Raw genomic sequence first — 16,304 nt, 5'->3', positions numbered from 1 at the left:
TTGATTTAAAAAAATTTGGAGAATGGGTCTATAACTAGCTACTTATATATGAGTTGCAATCCTGTATGACCAAAAAATTTAAAAAATAAAATACACCGAATAGTGATGAGTGATGATAAATAAGTTGGTTGAAACTTAAAACGGGTTAAATAAAAACGGGTTGAGTTATAACACGTTCATATTAGCAACGATTAAAAATGGGTTGAATAATGTTCCGGGTAAATATGAGTCCTGACCCGTTTTTACATCACGCTACCACGTACGGGACCAACGTCACCGAGTAACCAGTAACGACGTCGTAATGTATGAAAAAGGAAAGAGCTTAAACAAAGTTGAAAGTCTCCGATTGGCTTAAAATAAAACGCAGAGTTCATCTTTCAGTCCAAATTGGTATTTCATCTTCACTTTCATTCCCTGAAAATTCTATCGAAGAAGAAAATGTCGGTGCAAGAATATCTGGATAAGCACTTGCTATCTCGGAGAATCGAAGACGCTGTCAATGCTGCCGTTAGAGCTAAAACTTCCGATCCCGTCCTCTTCATTGTAAGATCCTTTTCATTTTTTTAAATTTTTGTGCTTTGATTCAAATATAGCGTTTCCGATAACTATATCTCTATGCTTGATAGTCGAATCACATGAGGAAAGCTGTACCTTCGGTGATAACTAAGGTGAAAGCACGGCAGATATTGGATAGTAGAGGGATTCCGACCGTCGAAGTTGATTTGCACACTAACAAAGGACTCTTCCGTGCTTCTGCTCCCAGTGGTGCTTCATCGGGAATGTATGCCTTTTGCTTTCAAAATTGTTTCTTGGTTGAATTCAAGTAGATTTAATTAATCAGCTACAGCTCAATCCTAAATAAGTAAATTTGTGTGCGAGCCAATTTGCCTGCGGCTAGACTAATTAATAGTGAAACCTATCTAGTACATATTCTGAAAGGATTAATTTATCTTATTGAGATTGAAATGAAATTTTAGTTATATCATGGAGGTTTAATCCTACTCACCAAAGTTGGAGAAGATTGGTACAAGACCAACTTGAAGCCTGGATTTTGAATTCGATTTTATCGTGCTGGGTAAGGAAGGTAGTTTTTTCCTGCTCTGAAGAGAGACCCTTCTAAACCAAGTGTTGCAGTTACTATTCCTATCTGAGATCTCCAAATTGTCTTTCCTATGCCTCCACCCCTACGCCTTTCCCTTGGGGACCTGGTGACATGAATCTTCTGAGTCCATTCTATTATATTCAAGTCAGTTACATCATACAAGGTAACTCAAGTAATCTATGTCCTAAAAGTCACCATACTGAGGGAAATGCTCTTTTCTTCATAAAATTGTTTGATGTGTGCACATGCCTTGTTTTCGTTTAAACAACAACAACAACAAAAACGTTTTTGATGCAGGCAAAGACCATCTTATTTTATGTGTGCTTCTTAGAGAATGTATATTGTCTGCTTTCCTTCTTTTCTTTAAAGCGGTTTTTTTCTTTCTCTTTTTGTTTGTAGTCACAAATTTCAAGCTCCATGAAATTATTCATGCCTTAACACTCTTCGCAAATCTGATCTTCTGTTGAACTCAAGTAATTTTATCAATCAACTATTGCTCAATCCCACAGATCAGTTGGTGTTGGCTATATGATTCGTATCTATCCTTCTATAAACGTGTGTGTGTTACAGCTTTTCAGTGCCTTGTGATTAGACAGAGATTAGCTATGCAATTCCTAAAGAACTTATGAAAGAAAAGCTCTTGAACAGAGTTGCAAGTGAGCACACTTAGAGAGAAAGTAGAAGAGAATCTGTAAAATATTTTCAATGAAATCCTTATGATCTGATACAACTGAATTAATAGCTAAACTTGGATCAAGTAATCTCTAACTACTTTTCCCTTCACTGCTTCAACTCACAACTGGAATCTAACGACTTAATTGCCTAACAAAATTGACTGGAAGTGACTTTTGTATCCTTCTGGCTAATTAGGCATATAACAGTGTGTGTGTGTATGTGGGTGGCGTCCGGTCCAACTTGTGTGCTCCTCGACTAATTCACAATGTGACCTCTCTAGCACAGGTTGCGAAAAGACACATTTAACAATATTGATGAAATGAATTTTTAGTTAAATCTTGTAAGCTTAATCCTACTCGCGATGGTGAGAGAAGATTTTTTCAGCAAGTTCGTAGTTAATGAATTATCTGAGATTTCCATATGGTTTCTCCTTTTTCCCAAGGCCCTCAACCTCTCAGCTTTCCCCTCTCGGACTCAACTATATGAATCTTCTACATCCATCCTGTAATATTTAGGTCCCCAGATGGAGAGAAATATTCTTTTCTCGATAATGATTGTTTGATGCGTGTAAATGCCTTTTTCTTAATCAAGTGCAAATGCCATTTTTTTGATGCGTGCAAAGACCATTTTTTTTTCTTATGAATAATTGTTTAGGTTGAAACTTAAAAGCAAAGGCCCCTTGATTTGTCTTTTGTTCATCAACAATTTTCTGTGATGCATGCAAGAGTTTTTTGTTCCCTTTTCATCTTTGCTAAAAAGTTTTTATATATGTGACTGAAATGACAGGGTTCTTGGTAGTTGGTACTTTCTAGTCTTAATTCAGAATTCAGATTCTGATTCTGTGTATATCTCATTTTTACTTCTCAATAAGAACTATCTGTTAAAAGCAAAAAAAACAAAAAGATACTACTAAATAGAGGTTGGAAGTGCGGTGATGAAAAATACAAACATTATCCAGCCTCTCCGTGTGATTTGTCTTTTTTGTGCTTGTTGCAGATTTGTATATGAACATTTACTTAGCCACTGCAATTTATATTGGAGATAAAGCAAATGGTGTAATGATTTTTGTTCTAAAATATCAGGTATGAGGCGATTGAACTGCGTGATGGAGAAAAAGGAACTTATCTTGGAAATAGTGTGAATAGAGCTGTCAAGAATATTAATGAGAAAATTTCAGTAGCATTGGTTGGTATGGATCCAACTCTTCAATCTCAGATTGACCAGGTCATGATAGACTTGGACAAAACAGAAAATAAGGTATAAATGTTCAAACAATTAGGTACTCATTTGTTTAGGTTATCGTCTGAATGTGAATGGCTCTACATGTTTTCAATTTCCTGCATAGTTTATGAATATGGAACTTAGAGCCTGTTTGGATTGGCTTATTTTAAGTGCTTTTAAGCACTTCTTTAGTGTTTGGGTAAATTTAAGAAGTGCTTAGAAGCTCTTGATTTTAAGCTTAAAAGATAAAAATAAGCCAAAAGTTATAAGTTTGGATTTCTAACTTATGACTTTTGGCTTATAAGCCAAAAGCCAATCCAAACAAGCTCCTAATACATAGATGCTAGCTACTTCAGACTACCTGCACAGTTTATGTTGTCTTAAAATTGTCATCTTGCAACTAGCATACATATTTTCTGGACTTGATGGGTTGCAGGAAAGTGTTAAACAAGAATTGCTATGTTGAAAGATAAATTTTGTGGAGCCTGGAGTTGGAGATGTTTTGCCTAGAGGCAACTGAAGCTTTGCCTATCTTTGCCATTCTCTTCCGTCATATCCACTTGTTTAGTTCTTTCACAAGAGTTTTTTCTTCTTTTACTGTTCACCAAAATTCGTGAACATAGTATGAACAATACAATTTTAGTATCCTTTCTGTTGACCATAGTTGATTAGGCTCCCTTTAGTGAGCATATGCATTTCTTTCCGTCCTATTTCTTATAGTTTTGTCCTTTTTGTATCTGCGTGTACTATGGTTAAGAAGATATCTAGCATTGGCTTTAGAAAAGTAGCTCTACACTCTGGCTCCAAGTGTACCTGTTTTTCGCACCATTCTTGTGATGTGTACTAGAAAGTATTTTCTTGCAATGATGATAGTTTGACTTTGTAATTGACCTGTTCTCAAGTTCCTCATTTGTCAATATCTGCAAGCTTGATAATGTTCCATTTTCTGGACATAACAACTTCCATGCTGATTGACTTTTTCCTTTGTCCACTGTGACAGAGTGAACTTGGAGCGAATGCTATTTTAGCTGTCTCCATAGCTGCTTGCAAAGCTGGAGCTGCTGAAAAAGAGGCAAGCATACTTTCTCAGTTATATTACTAACATGATAATCTTCACTGGATTAGGTTGCTTATCAGTCGACGAACTTCAGGTTTCTCTTCACAAACACATTGCTGATCTTTCTGGTCAAACAAGCCCGCTTCTTCCTGTTCCGGTCTTTACTCTCATAAGTGGAGGAAAACATGCTGGAAACAACTTGGCTATTAAGGTAAACCTGCAGTCTAATGTAATTCTGCCTAGAATATTGCGACCTGCACAATGATCGCTCCCAAGTTCCTCATAGTGGTGTTGACTCATTATCTTTGAAATAGTACCTACTGCCAAGAGCAAGAAGAACAAGCCAGTGAAATGCTATTTTTTCATCAAGTTTTGTTGAGAAAAATCATACATTGGTTTTGGGTTAATGATACTGACATGTTTTCTTTTTCTTTGATTCTCTCCCCAGTTCACCTAAAATCTTTTTGTTTTTCTTGGTTTTGCACTTGCACCATTTTTGACATGTAGAATAGTTGTTGGCATTTACATAAGAGAGTTTAAGATACATATAAAAATTACTTTTGTTGTCTGATTTAAAGAATTATAGAACTGTCCAGTGTCCAGTCTCTGCTTATCATAAGTAGTCACTTCCAATGACCAAAAGTAACTTTAGATGAAGGTTATAAGATCTATGTCCGCTTAGAATGATGAATTCTAACTTATTACCTAATACATTTCCACTTTCACTTCTCTTCATAGATACTTCTTTGAGCTACTTTGCCACTATGTTCTATCAACTTCTTCAATGTTTTGCATCTTGATATGGCATCTCTATTTTGAGCCCATAATGTTGTAAATTGTTAATTATATCTGAAATTTGATATTAAACCTCCACAGGAGATAATGATTCTTCCAGTGGGATCAAACACATTTGAGGAGGCTTTACAAATGGGTTCGGAGACCTATCATCATTTGAAGGTGAATTAATTCAAACTAAATTATTTGTTAACCTGTTATCTGATTGTCCATCTCTGCCACATGAAGGAAGTTTGAACTGCTCATCAACTGATTACACAAAGTACATTTGTCTTATAAGGCTTATGTCTTCTCACGTTTACACCAGAATTCTTTAATAATATTTGGTTTAAGTTTGAAAAGAATAATTTTATGAAGTTGAAGTTTCGAGGGTATTTGGAAGTTTTGTGTTTGGACATGAATTTCACTTGGAAAAAAGTTAGAAGTATTTTTGGAAACCACTATTTCACTTGCTGGCATTAGTTATCAAACCAGTTTTTCAAACTTAAAAACTCTCTATTTAAAGTTGAAGTTGAATTAATGGACCAAATTATAAAACATACGCTTATTTGAAAAGTTCTTTTCAAATATTCCAAATATTTTCTATAGACAAAAGACACCGGTCAAGTCAAGTGCACTTCTAAATTGTACTTCACAGAAAAGTGAAGACATGCTTTTTTATTTTGTGGATACACAGTATTTGCTAGCACAACTGCCATCATCTATGAATTTTCTCTTAATCCTGGAATAGTATCCAGCAATTTGTGCAGAATTTCTGTTAGCCATACAATAATATACCCAGTTTGTAGAGGGTGGGATGTACGCAGACCTTACCCCTATCTTTGTGGGGTAGAGAGGGTGTTTCTGATAGAGCTCAAGGAAGGTTTTTTCCAAAACACATATCAAAAATACTAGACTAAAACAAGCTATGGTGAAAATATCTAAGAAATTAAAGTATTGACAACAAAAGTAAAGGAAACAACAGTAGTGATAAAATTTAATGGTGAAATAATTTCTGTTTGCCCAAAGTATATAAGTTGCAGCCTGTACATACTGGCATATCAGATACCCTTCTATGATATCCACATGTGATACTACTCAAAAGAATTCGGAGTTGGGGTTCTACAGGTGTAGTGGTCCATTTTTTCTTCTGCCAGTTACTACTCAGTTACAGTGTAAAATTTTCTTGTAAAAGCATGTTATCTAAAATAATATTTCTTAATTCTAGTTTATGTTTTAAGTGTTTGTATCAATAATCTTTGCTTACAATTGGAAAGAAACTTGAGATGCTTTGAAGGAGAGTCCACTTCCAGTCCTAGAATCAAAGCAAATCGTCTTTTGAATCTTTTCTGCTGAAGAAAAGTGAATGCTGTAAATGATATAAATTTGTTACTAGACTTCATTAGCTCATTCAATTTTGTCTAGGAGTTAATCCTGTTTTTGTACTGTTTCTTGTATCCCCCTGGATGCCATCAATAAACTCAATTACTTTATCAGAAAAGAAAAAAAGTCAGTTGCTTATGTTTAAAAGGCAGGCAGTTATTACAGAGACATATGGTGCACATGGATGTAATGTTGGTGAAGACGGCGGTTTTACTCCCAACATCTCCAGGCAAGTTTTTGACTTCTTTGTTTTATGTTTCACGATGAAACTGTTGACCCTGAATATTGCATTTGCAGCTTAAGAGATGGCTTGGACCTTGTTCAAAAGGCAATTGGGAGAACTGGATACAATGAGAAAATAAAGATAGCAATTGGTGTTGCTGCCACTGAGTTTTGCATAGGTGATATATTTGCTTTAGCTCAAAATCTTACTGATTGTAGATGAGTATAATCATATGATATTTTGTCATAGTTAGCTGGGAAAGTCTTCAGTTGATAATGCATTAAATCCATGCTCACATACATGAAAGATTAATCAGGATTGAGTGAGAGGATAATATTTTCTGGAATCCACGTATTCACTAAATTTGTGATTTGTGTTTAGTGTTCTGCAAGTAGTAGGTTAGGTGGAAATGGTGTAATGATACATCTATTTGGTTGTGTGATTTGTTTATATATTTTTAGATGAAGTAATTGATTCCAATCATGGCATCCAGAAGATGCAAAATAGTTATGTGGGAGATATTTATATTCTCATTACTGACAAACTGACTTGCGCTGTTTCAAATGTAGGTACAAAATATGATCTAGATTTTAAAACTCCAAATAAGTCTGGACAAAATTTTAAATCAGGACAGGATATGATTGATATGTACAAAGAACTGTGCGCAGGTACTTTGCTATATATTGATTATGTGATGTGAGCTTTCTGTTATTCGACACATTCTCATCATTACTTTTTCCTTTTCTCTCCCTATAGACTACCCCATAGCATCAATTGAAGATCCATTTGACAAGGAGGACTGGGAGCATGTCAAGTACTTTTCGGGTCTTGGAATATGCCAGGTTTGTCTGGATTCTCCCTGGCGATTTGATCATGTGATTAACATCATCCCTGATGAACTTCCGCCCATACACTTACATTTATAATGATCCTTGCTATTTGTTTAAAGTCCTGTCATATTTATTGAGTGTCCTATCATGTGTCAAACATGAATTGCTTGCTGCAGGTGGTAGGAGGTGACTTAATAATGTCAAATCCTAAACGGATCGAGAGAGCCATACAAGAGAACTCATGCAATTCCCTTCTTCTCAAGGTACCTACTGATATTTGCTGGTACTCTGCATCTTTCTTTGAAACAAACTTTTGTCCTTGGTCAGCGGCCATCCTGCGCCAGTAGACCTCTTTCTCTCTATCCTGAAAAAAAGATGGTCATAATTCAAGAGAGAGAGGTTCCTGGTTCAAATTGTGACTGATCAAGGGCAAAGATTATTCCTCTGTCCATGGCACAGGTACGATTAGCTAGAAACAAGGAGCATACGATGAAAATTTCCCACCCAAAAAGAGTAGAAACAATAACATTGTAGTGAACATGTCAATTTGATGCACAAAAGGAAGAAAACATCCTCTACAGAAGAGCTCTCTTGAGATATACCCTTGCTTTAAAAAAAGGATAAGCCATATCACATAGATTGGTGGTTGAAGGTTTTGGAGATTAAATCTTTATTTTGTGAAGGGACATGGACTTGTTGTGATATTACTGAAAGCAGTTGATTTAATAAAACAGAAAAAACATAGGTCTTTGCAAATATATCTTTCTAACCAATCAATCGTATCTGCAAAGAAGGATATGCTGGCAACTCAACACATGATATGATCATTCAGGATTTTGTGTGGTTTGACTGTATTCTGGTTTTCCCTTGGCATAATTAAGCTCCCCTTCCCCTTCACTTTCTTGGATTGAACTAGATTTTCAGCATCTTATGTATTTGCAGTTCTAGAAACTCAAAGAATCTTCCCCAATAGTGTAACATTTTAATTGTTTAACCTACAATATGATTTAGAGTTAGATTAGTTCTTGAATTTGAAAATTGATGTCCGGCAGGCTCTTATACCTAGGTTAGTGATCCAACATTAAACTACTTTTTTTTTTGTAGTTTTAGTTTTATCTCGAAAACATAACTCATCTTTGAACCCAACCTCATCATTCTACCGACAATGGATCAGATTACCACCACCCCTCCATCCCACCCCCTAAAAAAAAAGAAACGAAAGAAAAAGATGGGGACTCAGTAAGCAGAGTAATCCTCACCTATAACCAATATTGCACACTGGATTCTGGAACCATTGCACGGTTGCACCCACTATCTCTGTAACATTTTGCTTCTCATTAGTTAACATTCAGTTCTTTGTGTTTACTTCTTTTCTCTGTTGAGATGTACAACTCCCGTGCCTTTGTTTCATCATCACCACTATTGGTGGACAAGAATCCCTGAAGGCTTTACATGCCATTGGAGATTGCTCTTCTGTTGTAATTTGTTGCAACTCTGGAGGAGTACTTGTTCCTCCACAACTGTCAAGGTCCATCTGATGGCAAAAATGTCAAACCAACATTTGCACTATTTTAACTTCTGAACCACTGCCTTATATTTGTGATTTGAGATCCTTGTAAAATATGCCATTTTGATTACTTCCAGGAATTCTGATACTTTCTTGACTATTAGGTTCTCAGATTTTCTGTGTCAATCATCCTTGATAGCATCATAAATCCTTGGTTGAATTGGAAAGTATCCTTTCCTTTATAGCTCAAACCTATTGAATAGATATAAGTCTCCATCTTGTCTGGAAATGTCAGTTACATATGGTACTGATGTAAAATACTCTCTGGTGGCATGGATTGGCTGGGATACAGGTTAATCAGATTGGTACAGTAACGGAAGCCATTGAAGTTGTCAAGATGGCCAAGGATGCCCAATGGGGGGTTGTGATATCTCAAAGAAGTGGTGAAACTGAAGACAGTTTCATATCTGATTTATCTGTTGGCCTAGCTACTAGTCAAATTAAAGCTGGTGCCCCTTGCCGAGGAGAACGACTTGCAAAGTACAACCAGGTGTTTTGCTAGCCTATCTATGCATTCATGCACTGCTTTCAATTTTTATAGGTTTAGCCTTCCCTTTAATGGCACATCATTCTGCTCTGCCATGCTCTTATTGTACTTTGACTCTTCAAAGGGTACATCTATAAAAATAGATGTTTCCCTTGAACATGACACTCCTTTTACATATTTTTTTTTTCCTTTTCCCTATTTCTAATTTGTAAGACTTATTGTTTATTTTGCAGTTGCTTAGAATCGAAGAAGAGCTTGGTGATCAAGCAGTTTATACTGGTGAAAAGTGGAGGAACTGATCTTTTTTCATCAGAATTCTGTTTTTGGGCATTCTTCCTGTTGCTTCCATTTAGCAGTGGCACTATCTCTTTCAGTTTGCGGCAAAATAGCTACAGTTTTGAACATTCTTCCCACTGTGCATTACATTTGTAAATGCTACAGTGTCTTCTAGCTTTGTACTAATGATTGCAGTTTGCGAGATGAGCTTGTTTGTTCTATGTAGTAGTATTTACATCTAAAAATTCTGTATCTAGGTACATTTGTAGAAGATCAACTTGAAGAGCAAATCATAAATTATTTGAGATTTTTTTGCAGCTTAACAGTGGTTTTGATCTTACAAGCATAAAGGATGATTTGGCCTTTGCGTATTGCACGTTTCTACAGTAATGACCTCCACTTTACTATTGCTATGACAAACAAAAATCAAATTATCTTGATCAATGACTAATGTTATTTAATTGGCTGCACTTGGTTGAACCAAGTTGGTTCTAGTTTTTCACTCGACTTTGCATCTATGCAAATAGGATTTAATTCTGTTCACTGTTCACTCCTAAACGGAAACTTCCACATTAATAATTTTCTTGCTCCTTTAATAATTCTAACACATGACCTGTGAGACTAATGCAGGTAAAATTTCAAGATATTAATTATTCAAAACAACTTGTTAGCCTTGTAAAATTCATCTTTATCGTAGAAGAACAAAGAGTTTTAGGTAAGGCAGTGCTTGGGATTAGCCAGGTATAGATTCATAAATCAACTATTTAACAGCAATTAAGCATTTTCAGATTCTCAATAACCAAAATCCCTCTTCACTCAGACAACTATATTTGAAGCAGCATTAGAAAACCAAAAGGCTTTATGTAAATTCAAGTATAAGACATTTTAACACCACATCAGATAAGAGAAGGAAAACCCCCCAAAAGAGGAAAATACATGATTTCATTTAACACAAATTTGAAAATTTGTCTTGCCAGTCTAAGCTAAAGCTACATATTGCTTGCCTGAAAGACTCATATGAGCCTACACCATAAGAAAGCAAAAACATAAAATCAAGGCTTGGTTTCCTCTTCATCCTCTTCTATCTTAGGTGCCAGGTAATACCTTACATAGCCCATCTCAGCAATCTTGTACTCAACAACAACAGGAAGCTCTGAAGACAAGCTGATGGTCACTGTGTTCGACAATGGAGATGCTTTTGTAAAGGAGTTCAAGTATCTTAGGGCAAATGTCAATGACACTGGCTCATTCATCTCTATAACAGTGGCTTCTTCAGGCTGCCAATTTAAAACAAGCAAGTCATACATTAGACACAAGAATTAATCAAGAACAATAAGCACATTGAGCAAAAACAATCTACCTTGTCAACAGTTGTATTTTGCCTGCAAACAATATTTGCAGTACCAATGTCACCTCTGGTTGAGAATTTTACACCTTCCTTTGTCACCGAAATAACAACTACAACAATCAGTTGAAACGAATATTAATGTATAGTCACCATTAGAAAAATTACTGAAGTCACAGTTATCATGAGGCAAATTGTACCTGTATCTCCAATGCTACTAAGGTCTTTGCAAATTCTACCAAACTCAGCAGAAGGCATTCTAACAATAGCATGATACTCTGCTTCAGGAATCCCAAGATGCTCACTGTCAATGTCCATTAGCTTCATCTCAAAATCAGCAATCTTGTCTTGGGCTGCAATACATTACAGTCATGCAAATAAGTTAGTACCAGACCATAATAACGGAGACTGAATCCATATTCAGAATAAAATCACAAAACTTAAAACAAAAAATCAGCTTAATACATGACTCAAGTCCCAATTATACCAATTTCAAGCAAGCTCAAACTAGTTTAAATTATTTTATTTATCTATAAACAGTGGAGTAATCAATTCTAAAATTCATAATTTAGAATCAGGCACTATGTCCAAACTCCAAAATACTATTAACTACGATTCTCTCATATCTATAATTTAGGATCAAACACTACATCCAAACTCCGAAGTACTGTTAGCTTCAATTTTCCTCACAATTGACATGTTAAATAAAGTAATCAAAAGCAAAAAGTGTCAAATATTTTGGGACCAGGAGGTATCAATTTCAACTATATATAGCAGATGTTACAGTCTCTAGATCCTATTTATAATTTTGGAAACACAAAAACTAGCTTCGGAACTTACTGGGGCTTTCAAACATGAAAGTGACGGTGTCACTGCCATCGTCAGCCTTGATGGTGATGATGTCATCATTTCCAGCACATTTGAGCATTTTCGCCATGTTAGTAAGGTTCATGCCCATTGAAATGTTCCGGTCACAACGGTAGTGCTCAAAACCCTCAGATCGGAGCAGCAGCGCCACCAGAGCCACGTGACTGGAGTCCATGGCTTGCAGAGAGAATCCAGTGGCGGAACAATCGAAGTTCGCATCGTTCACCAGATCCTTTATCGATTCTAGAACTTTCTTCAGCAGACTTCCCTGAACAAGACGTAGTTCCAACATTTTGTTCTCTGCGGGAAACTAGGGTTAGGGTTTTGAAATGGGGAAGGAGGGAAAACACAGGTGTCTGAATGAAAAATAGAGCGAAAATGAGTGGAAAAAAGGGGTTAGGGTTTATATAGCTGCTGGAAAATGTGCTCGAGAATTTAGGGCTCGCTATTGGCGGGAAATGAATTGTCAGAAAATAAAATAAGTTCCCGCCCTTATTTTGATTTTGGGCTACTGCCTATTTTGGCCCATAAATCAGTGGGCTCTGCTCCGGAAAAAGGCCTTGGGTTGTCTTGGGCTTTAAAACCCATTACAGTTTCATACTCTTCTTCTGTAGTAATTACTAGGAAGGATAATAGGCAAATTTATGCAAATGTCTCTTTTTAGGCTATCATTAAATTTTCGTCCCTATTAAATGTTGCTTTTATTTTCTTTTCCACTGTTTTCAGCCTGTTTTTTTTTTTTTTTTTTTAACTATTGTAACACTTTCTCTATCTTGACAAGATAGAGAAAAAATTACGTACATCATACATATCCTCCTTTTCAGACCCTACTTATGAAAATACAATGATTTCTCATTGTTTTTGTTGCAACTATAGCTTTGGGCTTGACAAAACATTAAATTGTCATCTAATATCTATAAATTTTTAGATTGTGATTTTAAGTATTATTATATAATTTTCAATAGATCAAAATGAATATTTAGATTGTTTCCTAAAAGATACATAAGTTACTACGACAAACAAATGTCACTCACTGATCAATTATTCAAAAAAAAAAGAAGATAATAACCAACTTTTTTGTTTTTGATCATATCATAATAAAGAATCGAGAGTCCACTTTTTAGAGTCTTGTACATTCATTTATTACAATTCTAAATAAATATTAATATAGCCTTTAAAATTATTATAATCTCATAATCAAATCTACTATGAAACAAATTTCATTTTTTTTGGTTGGTGGAATAATGTGACAAATTCAAGTCCAATTAAAAAGGATTTCGTGTCCCTCGTCTAGAAACTTCTTTACGCTACAGGTATATAAGCCTTTCCCCACAACACGCTACCCATTCGAGAGCCTTCGCAAATTAGAGAGAGAAAGAGACGCATTTCGATACTACGCCATAATCTCTTCACGGTAAGTTTTCTTTTCATGTCTTCTTTTTCTCTCATAATTCTCTTCTTCGATACAAATGAACTAAAATTATAGATATTAGTTGTTGATGAGATTGTATGTCATTTGCGTTTGTGATCGGCATCAATATTTGATTTAAATTGAATTTTCTATTACCTGAGCGGATTAGACGATTCTTCCGTTCATTTTTTACCCAAAACATAAAGAGCTAAACAGTTTGTCGATTTTTTGTTTATTGTGTATTCATCGTCTTTGAGCAATTGAGCTTATTTGTGATTTTGTTGTTTTATGGTTTTGATATATAGCAATGAATGATTTCACGCTAATCCTTTTGAAAACAGTAAACATTGGCGGGGTTCCAGTACTTCCAACTTACAAGTATGTGTGTGTGTGTAAAGCCTTAACATACTATTAGATTTGAACTCACAATTACAGTATAGAAGTGCAATTAGTTCAGTGTTATGATCCTTAAATAAATGTCAGGATAAATAAAGCTTTTAGTACTTGATCCGCCTCTATTTTTATCAGTAGCTAATTGTTGTTGTCTGCTTGGTTTGGCAAACTTCAAACTTTGATAGTGTCGCATAGTTTGTTATCCTTTAATCACCAAGGAGAACTATACTTTCTACTTTGATAATTGCTGGAATAATAGAAGGTAAAAGGCAATTTAATAGAGGGCAATATAAGATGGGATTTAGGGAACCTTTAATATGACTCAATGTTCCGGTATTGCGATGGAGTAGGCCGAGTAGAGCAGGATCTAAAGGATTTATATTGTCTGCAGCTATTAGTTTTGAACTGTTTGACAAATCAGTGATCTTGATTTGCTTGGTTTTACTTACTAGTATATATTTGCTGGATTTGTGAGAAAACACACTGTTTTATCGTCTTTCTCCTTTATATCATTAGCGTAAGCTTAACATTCTGTTTGATGTAACTGCAGATGTCGTATTCCAGGAGGTCAAGGTAATGTTGGTCTTAATATGGGTTTTATATGGTCATTATTCCTTGTCATGTTCAAATATGACATTTATATTGCAGGTATTCTCGTTCACCTTCATACGATCGATATAGCAAATCTGTCTCAAGGTCCAGATATGTTTCAAGGAGTCGGTCAAGGTACATGTCTGCAGTGTTCAATTAATATGCTGGTAACTAGAGTTCATGTTATTTAACTTTATTATAATGGCAGGAGCTGTGATTCAAGTGATGTTGAGAACCCAGGGAACAATTTGTATGTAACTGGTCTCTCAACCCGCGTTAAAGAGCGAGATGTTGAGAAGCATTTTTCTGCTGAGGGAAAGGTATGTTTGTTGCTTCTTAAGATTCCCTTCCCATTCTCTGTAGTCGGTTCATATAGGTCTTTTGCACTTTATTCAAAAGAAAAGAACTCCGTAGAATTTGCTCCTATGTGCATTCATATTGTTGGGGATATCAACATCATTAAATGCTTTTTTTCTCTGGTTAGGTTGAAGATGTTCGTCTTGTTTTTGACCCATGGACCCGCGAATCTCGTGGGTTTGGTTTCGTGACGATGTCCAGCGTTGAGGAGGCTGATCGCTGCATCAAGTCTCTGAATCGCTCAGTACTTGAAGGCAGAGTTATCACTGTGGAGAAGGTAGAATTTATTGAATATTTGCTCAGTTTTTTTGAATCTTATGTTTGCAATTTTCTGTGGTTATCAGCTATTAGCTATATCAATATCTTATATTGCTTCAGTAATTTGATCAGTTTGAAAATTGTTTGCTTGTTTCGCAAGGAAGCTGTGTGTAGCAGCTCTTCACCAAAGTCCAAATAACAAATCAAAACACATCAAGCAAACAGACTGTTAACCAGAGGGTTGTAGCCTTCATTTTTCCTTTCTTCAGCTTAGGGCCCTTGTTGCATATTATTCATTTCTCATTGGTTACTTATTTCGTGACGTCGTTGTATTGCATCAACCCGCCAGAGTCTAGATTTGCTGTCTGACAATTGTCTCCTATGCAGGCTAGGAGGAGAAGAGGTAGAACACCTACTCCAGGAAAATATTTGGGGCTTAGAACTGTTCGCGGTATGATATTGTATCCTTTCCTAAGCAATAATTGACCTGGGTTATTTGTCTGTGATGTCTTCTAATTTCCACCTTGTAAATGTAGTTCGTCGTGAATCACGAAACTATCCTCCTCATTCAAGGAGTCGCTCTCCTTGTTACTCATCTGAAAGCTACAGGAGCAGGAGCAGGTCTTACTCTCCATATTACCGACAAGAGCATAGATCATACTCTTATTACAGAGGACGCCAGAGATCTCACTCATCATATTACAGTCGACACCACTGCTACTCAGAATCACCTTATTCTCCTTACTATAGTCGTGGCAGGTCTTACTCTCGATCTTTATCCCCATATAGTCGGCGTGATCGGTCCTACTCTCCAGATGACCGTTACTACAGAAGAAGCCGTTACCATGACTATTCTCCCGAGTATCATCGGCGTGATCGTTCCTATTCTCCAGATGACCGTTACTATAGAAGAAGCCGCTACCGTGACTACTCTCCTGAAAGCCGTGATCTTTCGGACTCTCCAGATGTTCGTGACAACCGAATGAGCCGCTATCGCGACTACTCTCCGAACAGTTACTATTATCGAAGGAACCGATATCGTTCCATTTCTCGGAGCATTTCACCTCGATATCGGAGAAGTTACTCATGCAGTGCATCACCTAGGTGGTCAAAGAGGAGCTATTCAAGAAGCGTTTCCAGGAGCAGCTGCTCTCGTAGCAGTTACTCTCCTAATCCGAAGAAAAGCTCTAAGAAGAGTCGCAGTGTTAGTGCATCTTCCAGATTTGTTTCAAGGTCTGTTACACCTAGGTCTTCGCCTTCATCATGAAAGGACTACACTACTAGGAAGGTCTAGTCTGTCACTCTCTGTTGCAAAGAGTTTAAAGTTGTACTAGATTGGTCACTCAAGTAGAATTACTCAAAATAACAAATCTGCTTTCCAGCTTATGTGACTGGTGGAAATGAGATCTAGCTGTACTATTGTGTTTGTAATTTAATGCAGAGGTAATATGGTGTATTGACCGAATATGGAAACGACATTAGCATAT

General features: G+C 36.2%; 3 protein-coding genes across 4 annotated transcripts; 2 read left to right on the top strand and 1 right to left on the bottom strand.

Moving 5' to 3' along the window:
• Nucleotides 1-280: 280 nt before the first annotated feature.
• Nucleotides 281-9,908, top strand: LOC125874366 (cytosolic enolase 3). Its single transcript, XM_049555246.1, has 13 exons — nucleotides 281-543; nucleotides 627-781; nucleotides 2,860-3,034; nucleotides 3,999-4,070; nucleotides 4,150-4,266; nucleotides 4,932-5,012; nucleotides 6,365-6,441; nucleotides 6,510-6,613; nucleotides 7,005-7,103; nucleotides 7,192-7,277; nucleotides 7,442-7,528; nucleotides 9,125-9,322; nucleotides 9,553-9,908. The coding sequence occupies exons 1-13, from the start codon at nucleotides 439-441 to the stop codon at nucleotides 9,616-9,618; spliced, it is 1,422 nt and encodes a 473-aa protein (XP_049411203.1). The 5' UTR covers nucleotides 281-438; the 3' UTR covers nucleotides 9,619-9,908.
• Nucleotides 9,909-10,507: 599 nt separating this feature from the next.
• LOC125874562 (proliferating cell nuclear antigen) lies at nucleotides 10,508-12,197 on the bottom strand. Its single transcript, XM_049555463.1, has 4 exons — nucleotides 11,781-12,197; nucleotides 11,141-11,293; nucleotides 10,956-11,053; nucleotides 10,508-10,872 (listed from the first exon to the last, which is right to left on the bottom strand). Exons 1-4 carry the CDS (start codon nucleotides 12,097-12,099, stop codon nucleotides 10,648-10,650), a joined length of 795 nt encoding a protein of 264 aa, XP_049411420.1. The 5' UTR covers nucleotides 12,100-12,197; the 3' UTR covers nucleotides 10,508-10,647.
• Nucleotides 12,198-13,154: 957 nt separating this feature from the next.
• LOC125873307 (serine/arginine-rich splicing factor SR45a-like) lies at nucleotides 13,155-16,290 on the top strand. Of its 2 annotated transcripts, XR_007447201.1 has the most exons (8): nucleotides 13,155-13,221; nucleotides 14,162-14,184; nucleotides 14,260-14,337; nucleotides 14,411-14,522; nucleotides 14,687-14,836; nucleotides 14,974-15,057; nucleotides 15,205-15,268; nucleotides 15,354-15,538. XR_007447201.1 is itself a non-coding variant. In XM_049554215.1 (7 exons), exons 2-7 carry the CDS (start codon nucleotides 14,162-14,164, stop codon nucleotides 16,082-16,084), a joined length of 1,158 nt encoding a protein of 385 aa, XP_049410172.1. In that variant the 5' UTR covers nucleotides 13,155-13,221; the 3' UTR covers nucleotides 16,085-16,290. The 2 variants fall into 2 exon arrangements, 1 of the variants encoding a protein (XP_049410172.1); XM_049554215.1 differs by lacking the exon at nucleotides 14,974-15,057 and having other exon boundaries at nucleotides 15,354-16,290.
• Nucleotides 16,291-16,304: the final 14 nt, after the last annotated feature.

This window comes from Solanum stenotomum, chromosome 8 (assembly GCF_019186545.1).
Source record: "Solanum stenotomum isolate F172 chromosome 8, ASM1918654v1, whole genome shotgun sequence".
Lineage (NCBI taxonomy): Eukaryota > Viridiplantae > Streptophyta > Magnoliopsida > Solanales > Solanaceae > Solanum > Solanum stenotomum.
The sequence above is the reverse complement of the archived record's forward strand: the minus strand, read 5'-3'. Positions and strand labels throughout refer to the sequence as shown.

Coding starts and splice junctions, on each gene's coding strand:
- LOC125874366 (XM_049555246.1), top strand. CDS start 439: ATGTCGGTGCAAGAATATCTGGATAAGCACTTGCTATCTCGGAGAATC. Junction 544..626: donor CCGATCCCGTCCTCTTCATT/GTAAGATCCTTT, acceptor TATGCTTGATAG/TCGAATCACATGAGGAAAGC. Junction 4,071..4,149: donor CTGGAGCTGCTGAAAAAGAG/GCAAGCATACTT, acceptor GACGAACTTCAG/GTTTCTCTTCACAAACACAT.
- LOC125874562 (XM_049555463.1), bottom strand. CDS start 12,099: ATGTTGGAACTACGTCTTGTTCAGGGAAGTCTGCTGAAGAAAGTTCTA. Junction 11,294..11,780: donor TTTCATGTTTGAAAGCCCCA/GTAAGTTCCGAA, acceptor AATGTATTGCAG/CCCAAGACAAGATTGCTGAT. Junction 10,873..10,955: donor AAAATACAACTGTTGACAAG/GTAGATTGTTTT, acceptor TTAAATTGGCAG/CCTGAAGAAGCCACTGTTAT.
- LOC125873307 (XM_049554215.1), top strand. CDS start 14,162: ATGTCGTATTCCAGGAGGTCAAG. Junction 14,185..14,259: donor TCGTATTCCAGGAGGTCAAG/GTAATGTTGGTC, acceptor TTTATATTGCAG/GTATTCTCGTTCACCTTCAT. Junction 15,269..15,353: donor GGGGCTTAGAACTGTTCGCG/GTATGATATTGT, acceptor TTGTAAATGTAG/TTCGTCGTGAATCACGAAAC.